Genomic DNA, 26601 nt, shown 5'->3' on the forward strand with positions numbered 1-26601 from the left:
GTCCTGCTGTTGCAGGACGTGTATGGAGGGAGGTAGCGGCGCTATCTCCCTCCATACAGCGCGGGCATCAGCTGTTTATTACAGCTGACACCCGCGGGCAATAGCTGCGCTCGGCCGTTCGGTCGATCGCGGCTATTAACCCTTTAAATGCCGCTGTCAATTCTGACAGCGGCATTTAAATCCCCCGAACACTGTTCGGGGGTCCCGCACGGCCCCCCCCCCCCCCCCCGAGGTGAGATCGGGGGAGCCGTGCAGGTGTCATGGCAGCCGGGGGCCTAATGAATGGCCCCAGGGATGCCTTAGCATACTACCTATCAAGCCATCCACACAGGGTGGCTTGAAAGACTGCCTGTAAAAAAGCAGTATGACGTAATGCTATAGCATTATGTCATACTGCAGGAGCGATCAAAGCATCGCATGTTAAAGTCCCCCAGGGGGACTTCAAAGTAATGTAAAAAAAAAAAATCAATAAAGTTTTTTTAATTGTTAAAAAAAAAAAGTTATAAAAGTTTAAATCACCCCCCTTTTGCCATATCCATTATTAAAAAATCAAAATCATAAAATAAAAATATGTATTTGATATCGCCGTGTCCGTAAAAGTCCGATCTATCAAAGTAGTGCATTATTTTTCCCGCACGGTGAACGTAGTCTGAAAAAAAAAAACCGTCAGAAATATACTTTTTTAGTTATCCTGTCTCCCAGAAAAAACGCAATAAAAAGCGATCAAAAAGTTGTATGTATTCCAAATTGATACTATCGGAAACTTCAGGACATCCCGCAAAAAATGAGCCCTTGCTCGACTACGTCGACGGAAAAATAAAAAAGGTATTGCGCGCACAAAATGACCGCAGAAAATAATTGAAAAAAATTAAATATCTTAAAAAAAATAAAAGTACTACAGCAAAAAAAATACCATAGAAGTTTGGTATCGTAGTAATCGTACTGACCCATAGAATAAAAATATCAGGTCGTTTTTGTTGCAATTTGTGTGCTGTAGAAACAGGATGCACCGAAATATGGTGGAATGTCGTTTTTTTTCCATTTCTCTCCGCTAAGAATTTTTAAAAAGTTTTTCAGTAAATTATATGGTACAATAAATAGTGCCATTGAAAAATACATCTCATCCCGCAAAAAACAAGCCCACATACAGCGACGTCGATGGATAAATTAAGGAGCTACGATTTTTTAAAAGGGAGTAGGAAAAAACAATAATGGAAAAAAGCAAAAAAGTTCCGTCCCTAAGGGGTTAAAAGACCTGCGGTATGGATCAATGTAAGTGACTGCTGAAACTGCCTGCCTGTCCCTATACTATGGTGTATTCAGGTAGGGGATCATAAAGGACATGACTGGTTCCCTTCTAAGGATGCAGCTACTTTCGGCCTTGAGGATGATGGTGGTTTTTTCATCGTTGCATTCATTTTTTCATTATTCCATGAACATAGTTGTAGGAGGATTTTTTTTTTTTTTTAAACTAATTTTCTTGAGTTTTTCAAAACAAAAAGAAGATGCCAACAAAAGAAAGGAGAGACAGGTTTTGGCAAGGAATGACCAAAACCAACAGAGTACATAGAAGCCGTATCTTAATATCGAGATGATTTGAGCAAGGCAATTTTGATGTACATACAAGTCAACTAACTAGACACATATAATAAACTATCCTATCCAAAAGGGAACACGGTAGAGCATGTCCAAACCTTCAATCCTCTTGTTCAAACACAATGAAATACAACAACATTTTGAACGAATATGATAGAGGACTAACAAGGGAGTGATGAAAAACCCAAAAGGAAACGGGGCTTATAAATCCAAAGTGGAGGGTGGGGCAGACTGCTTCAAGATCTCACTAGAAGTGACTTAGTTGCCAAGCAGACATGGAGGAACGGCGTGGTGGTGCTTTTATTAGATTGCTTGGGAGAAGCTCTCAGTAGGTGAATGGGAGGATCTAAAGTCCTGAATCGTATAAGACCCGATATATCACTGGAGGGCAAGATGATAAAACTCACGGATTTTGGCCATGTAATGCGAGCTGAGTCGCTAGAAAAATCTATAATGCTTGGACAGATCAGTGGCAAAAGAAAACCTGGCCGCCAAAGGACATGATGGCTGATACTGTGAGAGCTGATACAGGCATGGATATCACACAACTGAAAGAAGTAGGGCAAAACCAAAAAACATGGAGGGAGCTCGTCTTTAGGGTTGTCGAGGGTTGTGAACAACTAAACGGCCAACAACAACAAAGGTATATGGAAATAAAAAAGGTCCTCAGGTCTCTAACTGCCTTCTATAAGGGGGAGAGAAGAGGGCACTCCCCAAAAATATGGAAAAGTGTACCCATGTCTGGGTACACAGAAGGGGTAGAAGCATTAAATGGTTGCAACAACGTTGGGGTAGGGTACCCAGTACATTAGGATTGTATATTGTCTCTTTATACATTTTGCACATGGACGATTTTTCTGTCCTGCTCCAAATAAGCTGCCACAGCTCTTGCTGACCCAGGCTTGTTATGAGGGCTTGTTTATTATGTAAGATCAGTTCCACTTTCTAATGGTAACATTTTGTGGTACATATAATATGTTATTTCTAGAGGAAATATTGTATGACATGACAGCCAATCCAATGGTTAAGGCCGCCTGCAGATGGGCGGGTCGGATCCAGCGGCGAGAATTCTCGCTGCGGGACCCGAGCGCCTGCAGGGAGGAGCGCGTACTCGCCCGCGCCCGGCGGCCCCGGCTCTTTCATGTGTCGGCTGCCGACGCATGCGCAGACCGGAGCCAGCGGCCGGGTGAGTGACGTTTCTGTGCGAGGCTCTGCGAGCCCCGCATAGAAATAGGACATGCCGCGGTTTGTTTGCCGCGCGACACTTCGCGCGGCCAAACCGCGGCCGTCTGCATAGGAGTGCGTATTGTAATGCACTCCTATGCAGGCTTTCAGTGGCGGAAATCCCGCCGCGGGATTTCCGCCCATGTGCAGGCGGCCTAACTCTAAGCTTGCTAGAACGGGAGCCACTTTCACATGGTGGCTCTCCGTTCCAGCTTATAGAGGAGGGTCCTGAGGGGAGACCCTTGGTGGGGCCTATGAGTAGGGTTTGTGGTGTCAGCAGAACCCCTTTAAATGTGTAGAAAAAATAAATTGTCAATTTGCAAACCATCTGCTGCTCAAAATTTGCCACTACCATTATACCCTCTAAATTGGCGCTGTTTGGGCATTAGGACATGTCTGTAATACTGCTAACAGCTAGTGCATATTATTGTTACCCAGGACTCCTGTGGAGAGCCACAAAGCATGGGGTCGGGAACCACTGGCTTATTGTCTAGGCAATAAAACCCCCTCTCCTCTGCCAGGTTCTTGTGTCTTCCTGTCTCTACTAGGACCAGCAGGCAAGAGGAGCTCCTGCTGATGCAAGTGGAGGAGACCTCTTATAGGCTTACTGTCAGAAAGGTGATGTCAAACCTCTGTGAAGTCAGCACCCCATCTTTCAAAAAAGTTAATTTTTTTATAAGTTCTGGATGCACCCCAAAGAGTTCTAGAGTTCCCAATTAATTTTAGAAATAGTTCTAGCAAATTAGGCAAAAAAATCAACAAATGTGTCTCTGCGGTGCTAACTTCCAAAAATGATATTACTAAATCAGCGAGAACTTTGTAAATATTGGTTCTGGAGCTTCGAGCATTAAGAGTTTTCTCCAGAACTCTTGAGGTGCTACGCAGAACTCTTATAAAATCGCAGGATTTCCCAAAAAATTATTTACACATAATAACAGAAATTTTTTTGATCCGGCATCTAAAAATCAGCGAGAACTTTGTAAATATTGGTTCTAGAGCTTCGAGCATTAAGAGTTTTCTTCAGAACTCTTGAGGTGCTACCCAGAACTCTTATAAAATCGCGGGATTTCCCCAAAAATTATTTACACATAACTGAAATTTTTTTGATCTGGCATCTAAAAATCAGCGAGAACTTTGTAACTATTGGTTCTAGAGCTTTGAGCATTAAGAGTTTTCTTCAGAACTCTTGAGGTGCTACCCAGAACTCTTATAAAATCGCGGGATTTCCCCAAAAATTATTTACACATAACTGAAATTTTTGGATCTGGCATTTGAAAATCAGCGAGAACTTTGTAAATATTGGTTCTAGAGCTTCGAGCATTAAGAGTTTTCTTCAGAACTCTTGAGGTGCTACCCAGAACTCTTATAAAATCGCAGGATTTCCTAAAAAATTATTTACACATAATAACTGAAATTTTTGGATCAGGCATCTAAAAATCAGCGAGAACTTTGTAAATATTGGTTCTAGAGCTTCGAGCATTAAGAGTTTTTTATTCAGAAGTCTTGAGGTGCTACCCAGAACTCTTATAAAATCACAGGATTTCCCCAAAATTTTTTTACACATAACTGAAATTTTTGGATCCGGCATTTGAAAATCAGCGAGAACTTTGTAAATATTGGTTCTAGAGCTTCGAGCATTAAGAGTTTTCTTCAGAACTCTTGAGGTGCTACCCAGAACTCTTATAAAATCGCGGGATTTAAAAAAAAAATTATTTACACAAATCCGCAGCGGCGGCTTCTGCCGGATTAGACGCAGCGGATTTGCCATCCTGTGTGGACGAGATTTCTGAGATTTCTCAGCTGTCATTCAGCTGAGAGCTGCCCCTGATTGGTCCCTGCGCTGAGCCAATCAGAGGCAGCACTCACTCACCCATTCATGAATGGGTGTGAGTGAGAGCTGCCTCTAATTGGTCAGGCTGTGACCAATCAGAGGCAGCTCATTCAGCAGGTGGGGATTTTAAAGCCCCGGCTGCTGAATACTACTCTGAGCAGTTCAGGAGAACTGCCGGCCGGCCGCGGCTGGACTCCGTCTGCCGGGACCAGGTGTGTGTGTGTGTGTGTGTATATATATATATATATATATATATATATATATATATATATATATATATATATATATATTTTTTTTTTTTTGTTTTGTTTTTACACATTTCTGGTTGCATTTCAGGAAAGGGCTTATATTTTTAAGTCCTTCCCGAAAATTCATCGTGAGATCGCCTGCAGCCCATTGCTTTCAATGGAGCCGGCTGTATTGCCGGTTCCATTGAATTCAATGCGCTGGACAGCGCTGAACTGCTCCGGCCCGTTTCTATTGAAACGCGGCTAGGAGCAGTTTTTTCGGGCGATTTTTGGCCCCAGTCATGCGATTTGCGGATGCGCATCCGTCTTGCGATCCGCAAATCGTGGAAAAAAACGCCCGTGTGACCGAAGCCTGATTTTCAAATGCCGGATCCAAAAATTTCAACGTTATGGGTAAATATTTTTTTTTTTTTTTGAAATCCCGTGATTTTCTAAGAGTTCTGGGTAGCACCGAGTTTTGAAGAAAACTCTTAATGCTCGAAGCTTTAGAACCAATATTTACAAAGTTCTTGCTGATTTTCAAATGCCGGATCCAAAAATTTCAGTTATGTGTAAAAAAAAATTTTGGGAAATCCTGCGATTTTATTAGAGTTCTGGGTAGCACCTCAAGAGTTCTGAAGAAAACTCTTATTGCTCAAAGCTCTAGAACCGATAGTTACAAAGTTCTCGCTGATTTTTAGATGCTGGATCAAAAGAATTTCAGTTATTATGTGTAAATATTTTTTGGGGAAATCCCGCGTTTTTATAAAAGTTCTGGGTAGCACCTCACGAGTTCTGAAGAAAACTCTTAATGCTCGAAGCTCTAGAACCAATATTTACAAAGTTCTCGCTGATTTAGTAATATCATTTTTGGAAGTTAGCACCGCAGAGATACATTTGTTGATTTTTTTTGCCTAATTTGCTAGAACTATTTCTAAAATTAATTGGGAACTCTAGAACTCTTTGGGGTGCATCCAGAACTTATAAAAAAATTAACTTTTTTGAAAGATGGGGTGCTGACTTCACAGAGGTTGATGTCAAGGAGTTGGGCAACAGCCTCTCATGATGTCTGTTCCTGGTCTGTAGCAGTGGAAAGAACTTGGGTGGGCCTACTGCGCTCCAGATTGTAGTTGAAGTAGCCACATATAAACAGTCTCTTATATTCGGTCTCTTCAAAGATAATACTGGCATAAAGAAGCACTGAAAAAAATGGCAGCTTAGTGTTTAGCACTTGGTCAACATTTCCATGGAGTATGTTTGTAGAGGATACTTATAGATGTTGAAAGTTATCCCTGCTTTTTCTTTCACGGTTCTGTGCTATGAATCCCATGCTGTATCAACAAAACATTATATTAGCAGCTAGAGTCTGTACCATCCCTGCCTACTGGAAGGACACTTTAATTATCATTGCCTTTTATGTTCACCCAAATAGGCTTAATGCATTGCTTCTCTTGAGGACTGTATTGGACAGCCTTTAGATTTTTCAAGCATAGTTGTCCTGCAGCATTCAGATCCACCCAGCACCTGGTCAACATTTGCATGGAGTATGTTTGTTTGTGGAGCGTGTCCTCCGGCACTACAAAACATGTAGATTACTATGGGATTCAGATAGTGAGCTGCAATGGGGATAGAAACCAATTGATGTAGCTGATGGTAAATCTCTGTTCAGCGCTGCAGAATATATATGTGCTATAAAGATCAAAGTAAAATATATAATATAACTAGTTGCATACAAGATAGTATATAATATACTAGTAATTATTAGGAAATTCTAGTACCAGTGTTTCTGGTGGCGCAATGCGCCACACAGCTGTGCTGCATGGTACATCCATTATGATCCCCACACAACACACACACAGCTCTAATATATCCATCCCGATTCCCACACCTTACACACGGCACATTACACACACAGCTCTGCTACATCTTGAATCACACGCACACAGCTCTGCTACATGGTACATCCGTTATGGACTCCACACATTACATACACAGCTCTACTACATCCATCTTGATTTACACACAGCACAACACACACACAGCTCTGCTACATCCACATCTATCCTGATTTCTACACATCACCAGACTACTGGGTACAGTGATGAGCCCCCTGGTCATGTGCTTCCTGACTCCACCCACACAGGTGATTACATGATGGTAAATTCATTACAGGTACTGTTTGCTTATCCAGCCTACAGCACTTTCTACCAAACTGCACAATGGCTCCTCCCACAACAGTGACGTCACCGCAGGTCCTTCAGCCCACCGGATCTCTATTGTAGTGGTAGTTTGGTGTGGTATTGGTGCATATTTTCTCCACCGGAAGTATGGGTAGAATAATGGGTTTGTCCTGGTGGAGTTATACAGAATGCCCACAGCTGCCGATTGGCTACCTTCAGGGTGGTTGAAGACATCGCCTGACAGCCGCAGGGGGATGGGGACACACAGAGCGGGGCCGGCTTCAGCAGCGATTGCCTACCTTGACGCAGGCTGAAAACTGCGCCCGACACCCGGTGGGGAATGGGGAGATAGAGAGCGGGTCCGGCTTCAGCGGAAGCTGCAGCAGGGGGATGGGAGGAGAGATTGCAGCGGTGATGGGAGTCTGGTGGAAAGGGAGAGTGACAGCGAGGGACAGGAGCGGAGTTTATCTGCCCCTTACCTACACGCAGGTTATTTTGGTGCCAGCTTCAGCGAGGAGCTTCCATCCATCCACCTATGACTGGGGTGCTGGCTTCATCAGCGGAGGAGTATGGCAGCACTGATTCCAGCGGAGATGGGAGGGAGGTAGGAGCAGAGATGGGAGGCCGGCACGGCCACAAAAGTTAAGGTAGTCAATCCGCAGCTGCGGGCGTTCCCTATAACTCCATCAGGACAAACCCATTACTCCACCCATAGTCCTGGTGGAGACAAGATGCACCAGTACCTGTCAGTGTCTTCTGTCAGGACCACTGAGTTGTGTATGATGTAATAATGGCTTAGTTGTATTCTCATCTTATTATTTTTGTCCTCTCGTTTTCAAGAGCCCTAACTGTGTTGTTTTTCTGTTGGTCAGGCTCTGTGTTGTATATATGTTGTAGGACCTTTGATGACGTCACCAAGGGTGGAGCATCAGAAGCACTCACATACTCGCTGACAAGTGGTCGTTAGTAGTTTGACTGATGCTGGTTACAGGCCAAGACATTGGTGATGGATGCACTTAAATTTAGGGTTGTTGACTACTAAACAGCACTGCTTGTAAAAAGCTGGCACAGTTCTGGGATATTAGATACACAGTGCATATTATTCCTGTGTTTTTCTTTGTCTACAACCAAGCTCTTGTTTTAGGAAGATGTTTTTACAGAATCTTCTACTCCATAAAATCATGATCACAGTGCAAAACACCCTGCACATTTTTACATGTAAGAAAACTTTTTTTTTTTCCTTTAACACACAATTTCTGCCAGGGATTTTGTCACTTTTGTAGATTTTTGCTACTACCTCCATATGAAAATTCCTTGGTGTAGATCTGTTGGCCTACAAGGGGTTGTCTCATAATAGATTTTACCTAGGCACCCCAGCCACGGACCATCCCAAAGTGTGGAACCGGGGTAGCCCTACATGCACACCACTAATCCATGCACATGAATGGGGCTGCTGGAAATGCTGGAATTGGCTATCTCTGACTGTCCTATTAAAATGAATGGAGTGGTGGTGTGCATGCACAACTACCTGCTGCCATGCACTTCGGGGTGACGGTTAAAACGTGCCAGGAGATGGCTTGTTTATTACAGCAACAGACCCGTACTACAAGTTGTCCAAAACTGTTCTGGTATACACTTTCAATGCACCTAGTAATCAAAGGAACACCATTGCTGTTTTAGCTCCTAGTATTGTGAATCCACAGCGGTGATTGCTGCCCTCACATGGGCATCATATTAAGCTGACTAATCCTCTTTAAGCCTCTCCTATATCCTGCGGCTTGGGATGCACTAATGGATTTAAAATAAAAATGCCACCCTTATGAGGATGGCCCAATTTATTTGAATGCTACGCAACATTTTTATAAACCATGTGGCAAGTAACTTTTGTATTTTTATGTGTTTAGTCTGCAGATAAGCAAAGAGCTTTAGAAGAAACCAAAGCCTATACAACACAGTCCTTAGCTAGTGTGGCTTATCTCATCAATACCTTGGCCAACAATGTCCTCCAGATGCTGGATATTCAGGCCTCCCAACTCAGGAGGATGGAGTCCTCGATCAATCATATATCACAGGTGAGTCTGCAAATGACTTCAGATGTTCCATCTCTAGAATACAGATGTTTGTTTGGAGCTTCGCCTTGATGCCCAGAAAAAAATTGAACTTTTCGAATGTCACTTTCCAAAGCCAAAGGCCTCTAAATCCGGGCTCACGCGAGCGTACGATTAACGCGTACGACCTGTGAACTGTACGCTCATGTGATATGCTGTAGTCCGCAAGCAAACAAATACATTGCCTTACGCAGATAAAAAAACCCCAGTGTATTCCATTTTGCGGCGTATTACGCAAGTGAGAGCCCATTGCTGTCTATGGGCACATAGTCAACACGTAATTGCGTGTGGGCAGCGTCTATACGCGCTGTCAGGGAGCGCCAGAAATATAAACATGAAAAACCAAGGTGGATTACACGTGACAGCATGCATGAGTCTTGGGGGACAATCTCCCAGGAGGAATGCTGTTCAAGATTTGGGAACAGGACCAACAAATGTGCCATTCAGCAAATTATGAACCTGGAACCATAACCTTGCAACCTGGGGGCAGGTCCACAAGATATCTGGTGGGGAACCCGCTTCTGGGCATCCACCAAAATGCACAAGCACTTTAAATAAATATGCACAGAATACCGAATCGAAATTGAGGTTATTTAGTTCATAAAAAAAGATGTCTGAGGGGCGACTTAATAACTATGTATAACTACATCAGGGGACAATACAGAGATCTCTCCCATTATCTATTCATACCCAGGACTATAACAAGGGGGCATCCGCTAAGTCTAGAGGAAAGAAGGTTTCTATACCAACACAGTAGGGGGTTCTTTACTGTAATTTTTTATCTTAAATGGAGAAAATTTTCTTCTACCGCATTTTTTTTTTTGCCTTCCTCTAGATCAATATTGGGGGGGTGGGGAGGAATCTGGATGGGCTTGTGTCTTTTTTCGGCCTAACATATGTATAACAGTGGATAACACGCTTGTGTGAAAGTGGCCTTGAGCTGAATTGATACGGTGGCAGAAAAGCGTGGTGAACTCGGGACATCCAGTGGATTTTTAGGCCTGCAGCGTGTCTGTTTTATCACAGAACTGTCAGCGATTCTGACCACATTACGTAGGATGAAGTCTGCAACAAAATCAAAACCCATTTAACAGCTGTACATTTCACCGCAGATTTGGCGCACTTTGGCGCAGAAAATATCAGTCCTGCTTCTCTCTAGGCCGCTCTCACACAAGCGTTTGTAAAAGACACTGCGTTTTTTTTCTGCCTGCAGAGCTGAATTTTATGTTTGTCTGCGTATTTTGGCGCAGTAACAACGCAGGCAAGCAAGCTGATGTCACAACCCCCCCCACCCGGTGGCATAGTAACCTGCGTTAAAAATCCCGCAGTGTTACGAGTACGATTGTGTGTTTACTGCACTTGTTACACAACCCATTCATTTCAATAGGGGATGTAGCATGTATTTCCCACACACTGACAGTAGAACATGCAGGGTGCGATTTGGCGTGCATCAAATACTCTGCCCAAAAACGCTCCTGTGAGAGGCCCTATTGATATAAATGGAGATTTAGCGCGGCATATCTCTGCTTACATTTCAGAAATCCCGTACACTGAGGTAATGGTAGGAGATAAAATTCTTCCAGGCTTCCGTTAGCCCGCATGCTGAACTCCCCTTGTGCTCTTTAGTAACTCCTGTGAGCAAACAGCGGCATCTATAGCTTCCCAGCTGTCCTCTACTGGGCAGGCACTGAAAGCATCCATTGCAGATGCGGAATCTCCGCTATCTCTGCTGGCGCTGAATGTTTTCAGTGCTGTGCTGTGAAGGACGTGATCGCCTCCATGTTGGGAAACTGCAGAGCGGCTTCATTGTGCTGGAAAAAGTAAAGACGTTTTATTCAGTAGTTCTTATATACAGTGTATGGCATTTCTGAAACTTGAACAGAAAGCAGACCACTCCTCTAAGCTGCTTCTTGAGAAGTCTTATTTATTAACCTCTTAGTGATCAAGCTTTTTTGTTTTTTCCATCTTCGTTTTTTCCTCGTAACTACTTTGATCGCTCCTGTAGTATGATGTAATGCCATAGCATTACATCATACTGCTGTCGGGCAGGCAGTCTTATCAAGCCACCACATGGGCCTTTCCCAAGGCTCCCAGCTGCCATGACACCCGCACAGCTCCCTGCGATGTCATCGCAGGGGGTCCGTACGGGATCCACAAACATCGGTCAGGGGATTTAAATGCCGCTCTCAGAATTGACAGTGGCATCTAAAGCATTAACAGCCCAGATGAGCCTTGCGGCTTGTTGGAGCTGTTGCCCGCCTGTGTCAGCTGTAATAAACAGCCGGTGCCCGCGATGTATGAAGCGAGATAGCTGCGTGATCTCCCTTCATACATGTCCTTCAACTACAGGATGTAAAAACACTCTAGGGTGGTTACTAAGGGGTTAATAGACATCTGCTCATCTGCTACTCGTAGGTGGATAGCGTTGATTATAGCGATTAATTTAGCAGTTTTACTTTACATTTTGGTCAGACCTCATGAATCCCCTTGTAATATTCGTTTTTGTCATCTGAAAGTAAAGGACTTACACACATGTTGCAATAAATTGCTATAATTTGTAGACGGTGGATATCCACAAAGAAAAAGTTGCAAGAAGAGAGATTGGAATCTTGACAACCAACAAAAACACTTCTAGAACACACAAAATTATTGCCCCAGCCAATTTGGAGAGGCCGGTTCGCTACATCCGAAAGCCAATTGACTATACGATCCTTGACGACACTGGACACGGAGTGAAGGTATTTATACATGTTAATTTAGACTAGATCTAGTTGAACATTTTGTCTTTACTTTCCAACATCTGTTCAGAGCTGCATTGCTTCACCTAGTGCCTAAACTCTCTGTATGAGATTTGTCATTAGACATTGTGTAGTGTTGTCTGACTCTGATATTGCATCCTAACTAGGTCAATGGCTGAACTGTAAGTATAGCGACAACATGATTTTAATTTTAATTATTTTAATTAATACATCTGCACTTTATCTGAATGAGCGAAGACAGCCAAGAAGATGCAACGCTTGGGTGAGTGCTGCTGCCCCCTCCTAGCGATCAGCGGAGGTCTTGGCAACACTGAACAATACTTCAGACATGTCTCTATGACCTGTCAAAAGTTAGTTGAAAGGGCAATTACTATTTAAAGGGCCAATCCAGTGATTTTTTTTTTTCTCCTTCATTCATTATGCAGCTAGCCCCCCAGTATATGTATAAGTCGGCTAGTCTTACCTTGGTTAGTTATTTCTTTCTGTCTGACACACCTGCCTTCTTTTTTCTCAGATAGTCATGTGATCTCAGTTCTGACCAGCTACGATCTGCTTAGATCTTTCTAGTCAGATTCTCAGTTTGTATGATGATATTAGATGGCTTCTACCACAGAAACTGTATTGAGGGGGACACAAAATCTCCTGTCAGTTACTGATGGTGATCACATAGCTCCTGCCACACACTTATAGTACAGGAGATTATAGCTCATCCTCCTGACTGTACACTTAACGGACTGTAGCTTATTTAGGTGAAATATAGAAGGTGATGATTAAACTGTCCCCCAGCAGGCAAAAATGGTATAGCCTCAGCTAATGTATTAGAGAATAGATGTGAAATTGAAAGTAAAAAATCTCAGCCACAAGATGCTGCCTGATGAGCATCAGACAGGGGGCGGCACTGCAGAGAAGTGGCTGCAATACACAGAGAAGACCTCCAGAATGTAACTGGCAATCAGGTGAGGGGGCAGGCATGCAGGAATGTGTTTTTGCCGGAGTATTCCTTTAAACTGTCTGTTTTAGTAAATAATTGTGTTCTGAATGCACAAGGCCCCCTATCCACGGTCTTTGTGGAATATCGCCAGCGATATTCCGCCGCGGGGGATTTGGGGTGGCTGCTGTCAGTTCTCTGTGTTGAGCCTCTCTGGCCGATAGGCTTACCGCGTAGACTCGCGGCATGCTGTGATTTAGATCCTGCGAGCGGAGAATTACTATGATTCTACACTCGTGGACGCTGCGGCTGTACTTTCCATAGCGTTGCGGATAACGCATTGAACAATCGCCCGTGGACAGGCAGCCTTAGTAATTTTTGAGAGGACTTCCTAGAACTCTGCATTGTGTCATCCTTCCATTATTCCTCCTGGAACTTCATGAATAAATTGACAAAGTTCTGAGTGTTACCATTTCCCCGTTCAATAGGGTCTGTCCCCACAATGTCAGCCCTGATTGGATTGCCTCAGAGTAAGTAGGGAGACGCTGCCTTGGCAGAGCGAATGCTAATATTTTCAGGAGGAATAACAGAGGAACGATACAGCACAGAGGTGCAAGAACACTTGTTCCAGCATTCGTCATAAATGGTGTATATGAAGATTTGCTAAGACAGACCTTAAGGGCTCATGTCCACGGGCAAAATATGATTTAAGATCCGCAGCGGATCTCCCGCATGCGGATCCGCATCCCATAGGGATTCATTGACCACCCGCGGGTACATAAATACCCGCGGATCGTCAATAAAAGTGATTTAAAAAAAAATGGAGCATGAAAAAATCAGGACCATGCTCCATTTTCATGCGGGTCTCCCGCGGGGACGGCTCCCACGGGCTTCTATTGAAGCCTATGGAAGCCGTCCGGATCCGCGGGAGACCTAAAATAGGAATTTAAAGCATTTACTCACCCGCAGCGGGCCGCGAAGCTCTGCTCTTCCTCACGGCCGCATCTCCCTTGCTTCGGCTCGGCGGATGTGTCGGCGCATGCGCGCGGCACGTCGACGACGTGCCGGCGACGTGCCGCCGGCGTCAGGAATTCATCCGCCGGCCGAAAATGAAGATCCAGCCGTGAGGAACAGCTGATCTTCGCCGGCCGCTACGGATAGGTAAATGCTTTTAAATTTCGATTTTAAGCGCTCATGTCCGCGGGGCAGGAGGGACCCGCTGCAGATTCTCCATTGAGAATCTGCAGCGGATCTGATTTTCCCCGTGGACATGAGGCCTTAAGGAGAGCTCAGCGGTCCTCTTTAAAGAGCCCCGGTCACAACTCATGACATGTCTGTATTACTGAATACTTGGATTCCCAATAAAATAATTGCGGAGCATCATTTCTTAGATTTCTGTCTTCCTCAGTTATTCCTCCTGGAAATCTATGAATAAATAGACCTTACCATTCCCCTTGTCAAAGGGTCATGTCTCTACACAATTTGATATGGTCTGTAATGATCGGACGAACTATAGGGACACGCCACCAAATAATAAGACCCAGTAGTTAACCCATACATCTCTATGAGGAATAACACAGTTGCAGTGTTATAACAGGTGCTCTAGAATTGTTCTTTCAATGAGAAAACAAATATTTCCTAAAAACGGACCTGTGTGTATAGTCGTATTCATTTGTCACCCAGGTTGCATGCTTGTCCTTATTTCATCTGTCTCAGATTCTTCTGGTCATAAGACTATTATATGTTTTTGGCTTTTAGAGTCCTCTTGTTATTGGATGTATTTTTATTCAACTGTTTAATGAAGAATCCCTGCCAGAATAGTACCGCCAACTGCTTCACAATGTATATTTCAGTCTTAGACTCTGAACCAAAGAGTATTTTATGTCAATGCTTTATACATTTGAATGCATTTAAGAATTGGTAAACCTTGTTTTGATTTATGCTTATTTCATGTTTTATGACGACATTAAACCTCAGTTACCTTTTTTCTTTACTTTTCCTTTTGCTTCCTTTGTACATTAAGTGGTTACTCAGATTTAAGGTAAGACTCTTCAGGTGAATTTATATACCCCATGGTTAGCTAGTACAGTATGAATGGCTTCTACATGTTCTAACCCACCCTTCCTTAAAGTGTAACTCCACCTTTGGGACCATCGTTCCGGAATATAACATTATAGTATTATGCTTACTTTGTACATAATAAGTCTTAAAATGAGAGGCCTATGTGCCATTGCAGACTGAGTTGACTGGATATGAAATTTTGCCTGCCTGGGATTTGGAAGGCTTAGGCTGGATTAACACTTGTGTTGTAGTCCAAGTCCGGAATTCATCAGAATTGATGGCAAGATTACCTCTGCATGCAGTATATCCTTGCTTCCAAAGTTACAGAACGCTAGCAGACCACATTGTAAGTCAACATGGTCCATTGGGCACCATTGGTATATGTTGCATGACAGTTTGGCACAGTATTGGAAGCCAGAATGTCGATGTGGACAGAACCTTGGCTCGGTATCATGGAGATTTAGCGATGTTGCATCCGCTATTCATGCTAGGAGTCAAAACTTACCGGCCTATCAACGCCCAGGCCCTAATAGGTCAGATTCTTTATTTTAGTATTAATACAACTATGTTAGCAGCATATTTCTTCTCCAGAGATGGGCAGGTTTCACACGGCTAAGAATCCCGCGTGATTTTGGCACGTTGTGAAACTTTTCGTAGCATGTCCTATTTTTTGCGTTCCTCAGAACGTATCGCCCATTGTTTTACTGTCCCATTGAAAACCCATCGCACGGCATGTGATGTGCACGTGAGTGCGATGCGAGGTTTCCAAATGGGAAATGCTTGACAATCCTGTAACATGCCTGAAAGCCGCGTCGGACAATCGCTACTTCACAGAAGTGATGGGAGGAGTTTTTGCCAGAATAACGCCTCACATCGGCATGACAGCTAGTCTCTTGGCATGATGATGTGCTCGGTCGTGTGTAGGTAGCCATAGGCTGCATTTACACGACTATTTCATTGGTAGTGCTCTCTAGCAGAGAGTCTCCCTTCATCCGTAGTCCATTCATAAGTAGGCTATAAAGGAAGCCTTAGTGTGCTGACATAATACAGGTTACTAACGTGCTTGTGATCTTCATTTCCTGTGAAAGTCTTAACAATAGAAAGGAGTGTTTAGCTCTTCAGTTTATTGGGCTGCTTGTTCCTTCCTAGACCACTTATTATGTAGTAACATGTCTAGTTTTATACTAACATAGTACGGAAGACCTTTCTTATTTAATGATGTTCTCTCAGGATGCTGGTTTGTTTCTAAGCGGTTTAAGGTGTCCTCAGTGCTTTAATTGGTTGCCCGGGACATTTAGTTAATAGCCTAACATTAGGAACAAGAGAGCTTTGCTTACCCATGCACAGTGCCATACATTCACATGTATTTGTGTTACTGCAAGGTACCAGATACGGTCACACTACACTAGTTTTTTCATACCATTAGGCTGCCTGCAGAGGGGCGGATTTTAGCTGCGGAATCGACGGCGGGCATCCGTACCAAATACCCTCCATAGCATGCTATGGGAAATCGATTCTTCCTGCACACAAGTGGAAATCAATTTCTACTTGCAGAGGAAAAATTAACATTGCAGACAGGTCGCGGATTCTGCGTCATCGCCCGCCTTTCCACAGTGCGGGAAAAATAAACATTTGAAAAAAAAAAAATCTGTAATGCGCATTTTTGGACGCTCGCCGTAACCATCCGAAGTACAGAAAAAAAAGAGAAAATAAAGGTACGCAGGGTCGCCGGCCACGGTCAGAGCCTGGAACTGTTGTGGTAACCCACATGTGGAATCCGGCTCTGCCGTGTGCAGGTGGCTTTGATTTATTGGTGTTTTAGGGCTCAACCCCCCACTGATCATATATTGCTGGCCTATTGTTATTGAAAACCCCGGGCAACGCCTTTTAAAGGATATGTACAGTTATAAAAAAACTATATACCCTTTGGATTTTTCTGGATTTCTGCCTTGTATATGAATTAAAATGGGGTTTGATTGTTAGTCACAGTTATAGACTGAGGCCTCATGTCCACTGGACAAATAGATTTAGGAAATCCGTGCGGGTGTCCCGCACGCGTTTTCCGCGGCCATAGGGATGCATTGGACACCCGCAGGTAAGTAAATACCTGCGGATGTCAATTTTCCCGGCCGCGCAGATCGCACGTGCGGGAAAACACCCCCAGCCTGCTCCATTTTCTGCGGGTCTCCTGCAGGCTTCCATAGAAGCCTATGGAAGCCGTCCGGTCCCGCGGCACACCCGCAGCTGAATTTCTGCTCTCCGGCGCAGGAGAGCAGGAGTTTAAAAAAAAAAAAAGAAAAGTGTACGGCGCATGCGCGCGGCACGCTGCCGGCGTGCCTAGCACATCCGCCGGGCAGAGGGAAAGAGGATCCGGCTGCAACGGACGGGAACCCGCAGTGTCCGGACAGGTGAGTTAAATCAATTTTCAGGCCTCATGTCTGCGGGAAAGGAGGGACCCGCTGCTGGATTCTGCATGGAGAATCCGCGCGGGCCTGAATTTCCTAGTGGACATGAGGCCTAACCAAACTAATAACATACAAACAGTTTGTATATAATTCTTGCCTTTTATTGAGTGCATTGAGTAAACGTGAGAAAAAATGAACCTCCATATTAATTATTTCTCCAAAAGCCAATTGGCAGAGGTGTTTCAATGAAGGAGATGAGATTGAAAGTTTCACTGGCTCTTTGCCCATTAAATAAAGGCTTACAAAACTTGGTTACTGACAAATCTGCTCAAGAAAGACTGGCAAAGATCTTTCAGAAGACCTATACTAAGACGCATAGAGCTGGAAAAGGCTTCAAAGCATTGCTAAAGATCTGTGCGCGCGTCAATCCACGGTTGAACAAAGTATCTACGAATGGAGAAAGTTCTGAACAGTTTCTACTCTCCCTAGGAGTGGACTTCCTGTTAAGATCACTCCAAGAACACAAAGGGCGATTCTGAAAGATGTGTGGAAGAAGCAAAAAGATCTACAGAAGATTCTGCAAACACCTCTGTTCGTGTGTCCACTATTAGCCCCTGAACAAGAATGGTGTAACAGTGTTCGTGGATATATGCCATAAAGGAAGACGCGACTGTAAAAAACCATTTTAGAAATTCCATTTCCACCTGCCTCATATTTGCCGGAGACCACATGGATGCTCCACAACGCTTCTGGAAAATGGTCCATGGATAGACTGGAGAAAAGTGGAACCTTTGGCACAAATGCCCAAGGCTAGGTTTTAGTGAAAAAACACTGCTCACCATCGCCCAAAATCTGATCACCTATGTGAAACCTTGTGGAGGAAGCATCATAGTTTAGGGCTGCTTTACTGCCTCGGGGTCCGGATGCCTTGTAAGCTGTGAGAAAAAAATGAATTCTAATGTATATGAAAACGTTATACCGGAGAATGTAAGAGCAGCAGTCCTTGACTTTAAGCTGAAGACATGTGGATGAAGTAACAAGACAGTGCGCCAAAGCACACAATTAAATCTTGGCCATTCCAAAACTCAAATCATTATATTTTTGAGCCAAAGAATGGCTCAAAAATATAATGATTTGAGTTTTGGAATGGCCCTGTCAGTCCTGCTCATTAAATCCAGATAGTAAAACACTTTTTATTCTTCTGATCATTATATTTTCTGGTTGTCCTTTTTTTTTTTTTTGTCTGTACGTGACTTAGGGGGCGGCCATGTTGCTTGAGCTGCAGATAACTGCATTTAGAGATGCTATACAGAAGAAATTGAGCCGTTCATACAATGGACAAGAGGGGGCCCATTGACTTCTATGGAGACTGTCCTAGGCATGTTCTCTAATCTGTGCAGTGATCATTGGGCAAAAAGGAGGAGAAGATAAGCTGTGGCTGGCAATCAACTATTGTGAATGGTTGATCCTGTTTTCTGTATGTAGGTCACCTTTCATGATGATGAGATGACTGCTGCAATGTTTCCTCTATGGAACCGGAAGTGTGGGCTTTTTATTAGGTTTAGCGTCCTTTTTATACAGAGCGAATATATAATTGTTGGAAAGAGCGAAGAATGACAGTTGTTTGCTTTAAAATGTCATCCATTTAGACACGCAGATAATTGTTTGTATTTTTTCATCATTCACTCTTTCACGCGATCGTTATTAGGAAGTTGAACACTAGAACAAGGGGGCACCATCCAAGATTAGTTGGGGGAAGATCAGAAGCAATGACAGGAATTAATTTTTACTGAGAGAGTAGTAGATACTTGGGACAAACCTCCAGCAAATGAATTCCAGCTGCCTGGGATAAGTAGCTTTTCGAGGAGAAAAAGGAAATAATATGGGCACATTGGATGAACCAGGGAGTCTTTTTGTGCTATCAATTTTCTATGTTTTCTGTGTTTCTATAGATGTATTTTTTTTTTACACTTCCCATGTTAAAAAACAATAAAAAGGTCCATACCTATCTTGGTTCCTGCAGCTCAATCACCGCCTATTCTTTCTCCCGCAGACGCTCTGTTTACAGGTTGCAGTCAAACTGTGGATGAGCCATCACAAGCTGTTGCAGCCACTCATAGACGTCGGTGGTCGAACCACTGAGGTCTGTAATTGGTTTCAACAGCCTGCAACTTTCCATTCATAGACTGATTCTGCATGAGAACCAGTGCTGGCGCTGCAGGGACTAGGATGAGTGAGCGAAGGCTATTCTATCATTTTTTTTAACATGGGACGGTTGTGGTTGTTTGTTTTTTCTTTTTCCTCGTTTTTTCCCCCCTTAAACCTAATTCTTTACAGCATGAAGCAACTCTTGGAAAGTCCTATTTCTTCTTGTGGAGGCCTTGCTAGTGTAGGGAGGAGTGTTTACAGGCGATGCTTTGTGATGACAGTGTGCAAATTAGTGCTCCTCTTCAAGAAAGAAATCCAAGGCGTCTCACACAGCTGAACAGAACTTCTCTCTGTACTAATCAGAAGTAGATACTCAAACAATGCTTTCTATGGATGTCTGCTTTGGCATAGATCGCTAATCTTGTTTTAAGGCTTTTTAATATTCAGATATAGAGAAAAGTTTTTTTCATTCTGGAAGGGAGCAGAGTGTAAAAAACAATGCTTTTAGGTTGGGCTTATGGTCTGATTATTGGCCCAGTTGGTATTTTCTGACAAACTGAACCTTATATGGCCAACTTTCACATAGGTTTATAATTTTTTTTTTGCATATTGCTTTCAACATTCCTTTTCTGAAATTGCACTACTAGAATGACATTTATTTACTATTGTAGTGTGGTTTTAGTGCCTAGTTAGTAAGAGTTGTTTCCCTGTTAAACTCAAATTGCACTTATTGTAGTGATAACCAGTAATAAACAAGTTGTATTTTTTTTCCCCCAACTTTTCATAGTTTAAACCTACAAACCATTTTATTTTTCGATTCCTCAATTATACAACTTAAGGACTCATTCACATGGACATATATCGGCTGAGTTTTAACGCCCGGCCGATTTACGCTGCCCCTCTCTGAAAGGGGAGGAGGTAAGACAGGGCGGGAGCTAGTGTGCTGAGCTCCCGCTCCCTCTCCGCTGCTCACCACTGTTTGCAATGGGAGGATCGGAGCTTAGCCCCCCCCCCATCCCGCCCCTCCCATTGCAAACAGTGGCAGGGGGCGGGAGCTCCTCACACTCCCTCCCGCCCTGTCCTGCCTCCTCCCCTTGCAGAGAGGTGCAACATATATTGGCTTGGCGTGAAAACCCTGCCTATATACATCCATGTAAATAAGCCCTTAGAGATACTTTTAGTGCAACTTTGATGTATTATTATTTATTTTGAAACTACATTAAGTGCATGAAAAAGTCTTATTCCATTGATTTCATCCCAGTTCTATTCTTTCTATTACTTTCTAGGAGCAAATGCCATCACATCATTTTTATTTTTCCATAAAGGCAATCTGTTGTGATGTTTTCCCCCTTTTCAATTGTTTTCTGCTTTGTACAGGTCAGTACGCAGAACATGAAGATGGGAGGTTTGCCACGCACTACACCACCAACTCAAAAACCACCTAGCCCACCAATGACTGGCAAAGGAACCCTTGGGTAATTATTTTGTTTTAGTAGAATGGGGATGCAGTAAGCCCAGAATACCTTACCCAGCATGTTTAAGGTACTTATTTTAACTCTTATTTCACCAAAATAATTGTCAAGCGGAGTTTCTTTTTTTTAATCGTTTGTCATATACATTGAATTTTAGTTTAAGAAATTGCCATCTTGTCTAATCATTATTTAATGTTCTTGCTAACGATACAGTGCTAATGCATGGCATTATTTTCTTGCAAGCAACTCTTCCCCATCCCAAGTACAAAAGGAAGTACCTGCTTAACAGTGACAATACGTGGGATAACACACAGACTGTTAGAAAAATATATATCGGCGTTTTTTCCCCCCCTGCATTAATATTTTAGGCATAGTTCCATGTCAAGTTTTTTTTTAACTATCTGTAATATCCAACTTTATGGCATAGAGTTCGCCTGACCTTTTGAGAATACCCCTTGTTCGACATTTAATTTTAAAAGACAGAACTTTAAACAGGCCTTCCATATATTTAATCTTTGGTTTCTGTTCTCTACACATGGCCTCTGTTGTAGCTGGTGTCTGCTACAATGCTGAACAAAAAAACCCCACGATGGATGGGATCCAGATTTTTAACAAGTTTTCTAATAGACTGACAGATAATACGTGCAGGGTACCCACATTTCATTTCTGAGGCCATTGTAACTTAATGTCCTATGAACTTTAAAAACTTGTGTGGCCTAAAGTGGCTTACTGGATTTTCACACTTTTTTATACAGCAGCCATTCATAACCTTAAAATTGCCTGCCTAGTATTGTATGTAATTCCCCATAGGCTGCAAAACTGCTATGACTTATTGAGACATGTATACACACACAGATATTTTAAACTATTGAAAGATTTGGCGATCTTTTTGCATAAGGTGTGTTAACGGCCATTAAAACTTTATCATCTTCCTCTGCATGTAAAAGGGCCTCCAGGAGCTGTTTGCAGAGCCCAGTGTGTGATTAATCATACGCCAAGCTGTGCACACAGCTGCATTGTCCTCGTAGGTGCTACAAGCAGATTACAATGTTATCTGCCGGCTCCCGGCAGAGACAACCTGTGGTCTACCGAGAGATAAATGTGTTTGCTTTATCTCCCATAGCTGAACTATGGATTTTAAGTTCACCTTAAAATCATTGTTCAAAGGAAAAGTGCACAATGCCCGCGTTTACATGTAACGATTATCGCTCATTTTTGGTTGTTTGAACGATAAATGGTACATGTAAATGGGCTTTTACACAAGACCTCTGAAAATCCGGCACCAAGATGCCATGCTTCCATGCATCAGCTTGTTTTTTTCTAGCACATAGCGAAGATGCTTTCTCGGCCTTCAGTTAGTAGGCGGAGCTATCATCTGCTTCATTATAAATATGTGACAGAAGCCTGTATTTATCGGTAATTTTGATAGGAGTTAATATTGGTCATCCATTAGTTATACACCTCTGTGTGCACATTTAGCACCATAGACGTTTGCAGCTCATTTAGTTAGGTTGCTTACTGTGAGAAGACTAGAGAGCTGGATGTAGTGCACAACACACTGCAGATATAATTCGATGTTAGTGTACTTTTACGTGGGACGACTATTGGGCGCTTAAGTTTCGGACGGCCGTCCCAATTATTATCGCTCCTGTGCTTTTACACACCAGTGCTAATCGCTCACCGAATGGCAGTGCACGCCATAGATGAATGACTGCCTGTTTACATGTGATGATAGTCGCTTGGTTTTTATTTGAACTGAAAACAAAGCAACTCCGACAAGTGAGTAATTCTTACTCTCTTGTCCTGTCGGGTTTCGTGTAAAAGTGCCCTAAGGGACCAGGTTGGAATCCCAATACTTGGTTTTCACAATCCAACTTTTATCATGGAAAGCGGTTTAGGAAAACCGTCTAATTCCCACTACAGAAAAACCCTTTCTGCACTTTCCCTTTGCAGCACCAACAGAGGCTCTGTCTATATAACGCACCATACACTATCGTTGGAAAGATAAGACAGACTTGCTTAAAGTCAATTCTGTCTGCTTTAAAACAATTTGAAATGGGAGGTAAGCTTTTTCTCTGAATCCTTCTGTCACCGATACCTATACTGGGCCAATCCAATAATACAAACCCTGGCCATGAACTTTTTTGCGCCTTAGGGTCCTGTTAGATGAGCCGATTTATCGTTTGAACGAAGGGATGATTTCAGAGTTCACTCGTGCAGCCTGTTAATATAGGCAGATACATCTTTGGCTCCTTCAAACATGAAATTGTTCAGAGTCTTCAGTCTTTCGTATTTGCTGTATAAGGGAATAGAACGACTGAATGAGAACTGTTCAAACCGAACGATAAGTGAACAAGCCAATGATGATTTTTACACCTGCATAAAATGGACAAGCGAAAGGCGTTTAGACTGAACGACTGTCTTTCACATTTGCTCACTTGAACAATTTTTTTGAAAGATCATCGTTGTGTCTACAAGCGCCCTTACTTCTATTTTAGTAATTCCATACTGAAAAGCAGACTGGCGTTATGCAGGTAGTCAAATTTTATATATAAATGTCGCACTGGAAGATTGTTAGTTACAACTGGCACCAGTAGCGGAGATTTTATTTTTTTGCTGTGACTGACTCATTTTAATCAACAGATTTACAGTAGTTATTTGTAGGCTCTTATTACAATCCTACGGCTCTGTTCACACTTGTCATGCTTTTTGCTTTTAAAAGATCCATTGCAGGTCAGGTTTTTTCTACAGTGGTACACATTGACCAAGACTGGAGTTTCATCCGTGCGTCTTGGGGTAGTGCTTACTGAAGTAAAGGGCAAGAAATTTATTATAACAAACTTTGATTTTAAGGGGAATGCCATCTGTGAGCTAGAAAGGTAAAAGTATACCAGTCATAGTGGCAGGGGTAGTAGAAAAAGGGCAAAATGGAGCAAGTATGGGGAAGGTAGGGGGGAAACGTGGCTGCCTGAATGCAGGGCTGCTAAACCTTCAGGGCTCTATAGCAACTCCAGAGCTTCAAAACTGTAGCTGATCGGACCTCATCTGCTGCCCAGTTGTCCACAATGCCTCGGAGAGGGAAGCGATCACAATAAAGGCGAATAAGCCTTTTCTAATTTCTACTTCCCTCACTTCCTGGGGCAGGACCAAGGTGGCGCATCTGAAAGCTTGCAGGGAAGTTCCCCTATGCCTTTACATATGGCGCGCTCGTTTGATCATGAACAATCTGAGGAGTCAAGGTAAAGATCCAGCTTTTAGCAATTGGTTAACAAGCACTTTCAGCCATACTTCGCAAGTTTACTTGCAAACGTGAATGCAAACCATCCGAAAGCTAAGCAAGAATTCTTCAACTCCATCATTTTTTCGGCCACATGGCAGATGTGACCTCCTCTCCCACGGGCAGCCCAGCATAGCAAAAACAAGAAATGAGCCCTCTAGAGGGACAACCCAATGCAGGGGTGAGTGACTACACCTTTTCTAAAGCTACATCACCTGCCGTTAATGATATTCCTATTAATGATATATCAGTCATGGCTACCTCCATGAAAACAATGTTGAAAGCAATGCACATTTCCTCACAATCCAACTTGGCGCAACCCATTTAACCCCTTAAGTTAAAGAAAGGCTGTTGGAAAATGCTAGAAAAGTGGGCTCATTACCTGCACCTTATCAAGTGCTGTCTCTATTCATATTTTTGGATAATTACTCCTGTCTGCTGCAACTCTAGCGCAGAGGCGACAATTGCTGCCGATCACCACAACTCTCGGACACTAAAATGGCATATAAATAGGGAATCCCTGTGTGTCTTATAACTCATAGTGACACTACGCTTGTTGTTAAATTGTTGGATGAAGCAATTGGTCGCTTGGAATTTGGACACCTTCTTGCCTACTATGGTTCCTAGACCATTTAGTCACCGCCTACCGGAGGAATGGCGCGTCATGAAACCTTGTAAACAAGTTCATCGATAATTTCTAAATCTGCCCTGTTGGTGTGATGCTATGAAACATTAAACCTTTTGGAAACATCGGAGAACTTTTACTGGTACTCCGCTCCAGAAGAGCTGCTACGTTTTCTTTCTCATTCACAAGTTTCTGAAGGACTGTTTATTCTTTTTTTTCTATTTCTTTTGTTTCTTTTACCCCTGTCGTATACCAGGTATGACCAATGGCCAGAAAACTGCTCCCCTGATGACAACCGTATATAGCTTTTACAGCAAAAGACTCTATGTAAATATGCCATTTTCATTTACATTTCAGCTTATTCAAGAGAAAATAGATTTATAAGGCAGATATTTTATAAAATTCTGTTCAATTAACAATACAGTATATACTTTAGCCTCAGTTTATGCTCCTAACAAAAAACTTGTGTTTTACACACACACAGTCCTATGTATCTTGAAAATGTAAACAAGGCAAATTAGTTATTTGCGGTGATTTCAATGCAGTCTCAGATAGCATTGCTACCACCTCCAACTTGCGGAATCAGGCCCAATTCCTGAGTGACATATGGTGGAAGGAAGAACTTTTTGATATTTGGCGAGCAATGCACCGCTCTGAGAGGGATTACTCCTTCCACTCGACTGTCCATAACAGTAATTCGAGGCTAGATATGTTTCTACTAGATAGAAATTTACTACTGCTTCCTCGAGAGTCGACAATTGGGGCGATCACCTGGTCAGATCATGCCATGATCTTGACTCTAGCAGAAGACTACGGCCAACCACCAACACATATCTGGCATAGTAATGATTCTTGATTATTGAAGGGATGTAAAGGACTATTTTATTCATAATACATCTCCTGATGTGAATCCTCATGTTTTTTGGAACGCCCACAAAGCATACATAAAAGGTTTGTTTATTAGAGTAGGTCACCATGTGGACTAAGACTCAAAATTATTTATTTGATAAAAATAAAGGCTCTCAAAACCCAAAATGAACAGAAGCGGACAACTTAACAGGCACAAGAGCTCTTTCAATGAAGACAAACTTCAGTTACTTGCTACAAAATTATGAGCGGAAAATAAAGATTGAATATCAATATTATTCACAAAATCTGGGAAATTATTGGCATCTCATCTTGAAGCCCAACATCTTAAATCAAGAATATTATTGGCCAGAATAACAAAAGCATATGAATCCTATAGAGAGAGCAAATTTTGGGGATTATTATTTGGTCTTGTATGAACCTACATGATGACCCCTTTACATTCCAAAGCACAACACAACAGGCTCAAAAGTTTCTGCAAAAAATGAACCTACCTGCTCTCTGAAACCCAAATGCAAGCTCTTAATTCACCAATAGTGCTCAAACATATCAACTCCCTACTGGTTGGTAAATAGCCTGGCCCAGATGGTCTTATGAATGCCTATTATAAAACCTTTCAAAATATCTTATTCCCACACTTGTGCAAGGCTTTTCAATTTTTTTCCCCTTTAGCTACCAAAATTATTTTTGCTGCGTTTATTTTTCCATGACGTATAGGGCTATTTTTAGAATGGCTTTTTTTACCCCCTTTTTTTTAGTTTTATTGCGGGGGGAAGCAAAAAAAGGTTGTTTTTTTTTTTAAATTTTAACATTTATAGTTTTTTTATTTTTTTATTTAGTATATTTATGCTAAAATAAAGTATGAGAACTGGTTCCTCCTTTTATTTCGGAAG

The 26601-nt window shown here is 42.6% G+C and overlaps 1 protein-coding gene across 15 annotated transcripts in view; it reads left to right on the top strand.

The window, feature by feature from the left end:
• ABI2 (abl interactor 2) overlaps positions 1 to 26601 on the top strand; it is a 110258-nt gene that overhangs the window by 31382 nt on the left and 52275 nt on the right. For 8 of the 15 annotated variants that reach the window (XM_066576056.1, XM_066576060.1, XM_066576061.1 and 5 more), the window contains exons 2-4: positions 8963 to 9130; positions 11728 to 11904; positions 20845 to 20942. In XM_066576056.1, coding sequence (XP_066432153.1) covers positions 8963 to 9130; positions 11728 to 11904; positions 20845 to 20942 — 443 coding nt within the window. Of the gene's footprint in view, positions 1 to 8962; positions 9131 to 11727; positions 11905 to 14876; positions 14895 to 20844; positions 20943 to 26601 lie in introns of all 15 variants that reach the window. The other 7 variants (XM_066576054.1, XM_066576057.1, XM_066576059.1 and 4 more) reach the window with 1 other exon arrangement.

Source organism: Eleutherodactylus coqui, chromosome 8 (genome assembly GCF_035609145.1).
Source record: "Eleutherodactylus coqui strain aEleCoq1 chromosome 8, aEleCoq1.hap1, whole genome shotgun sequence".
Taxonomy (NCBI): domain Eukaryota; kingdom Metazoa; phylum Chordata; class Amphibia; order Anura; family Eleutherodactylidae; genus Eleutherodactylus; species Eleutherodactylus coqui.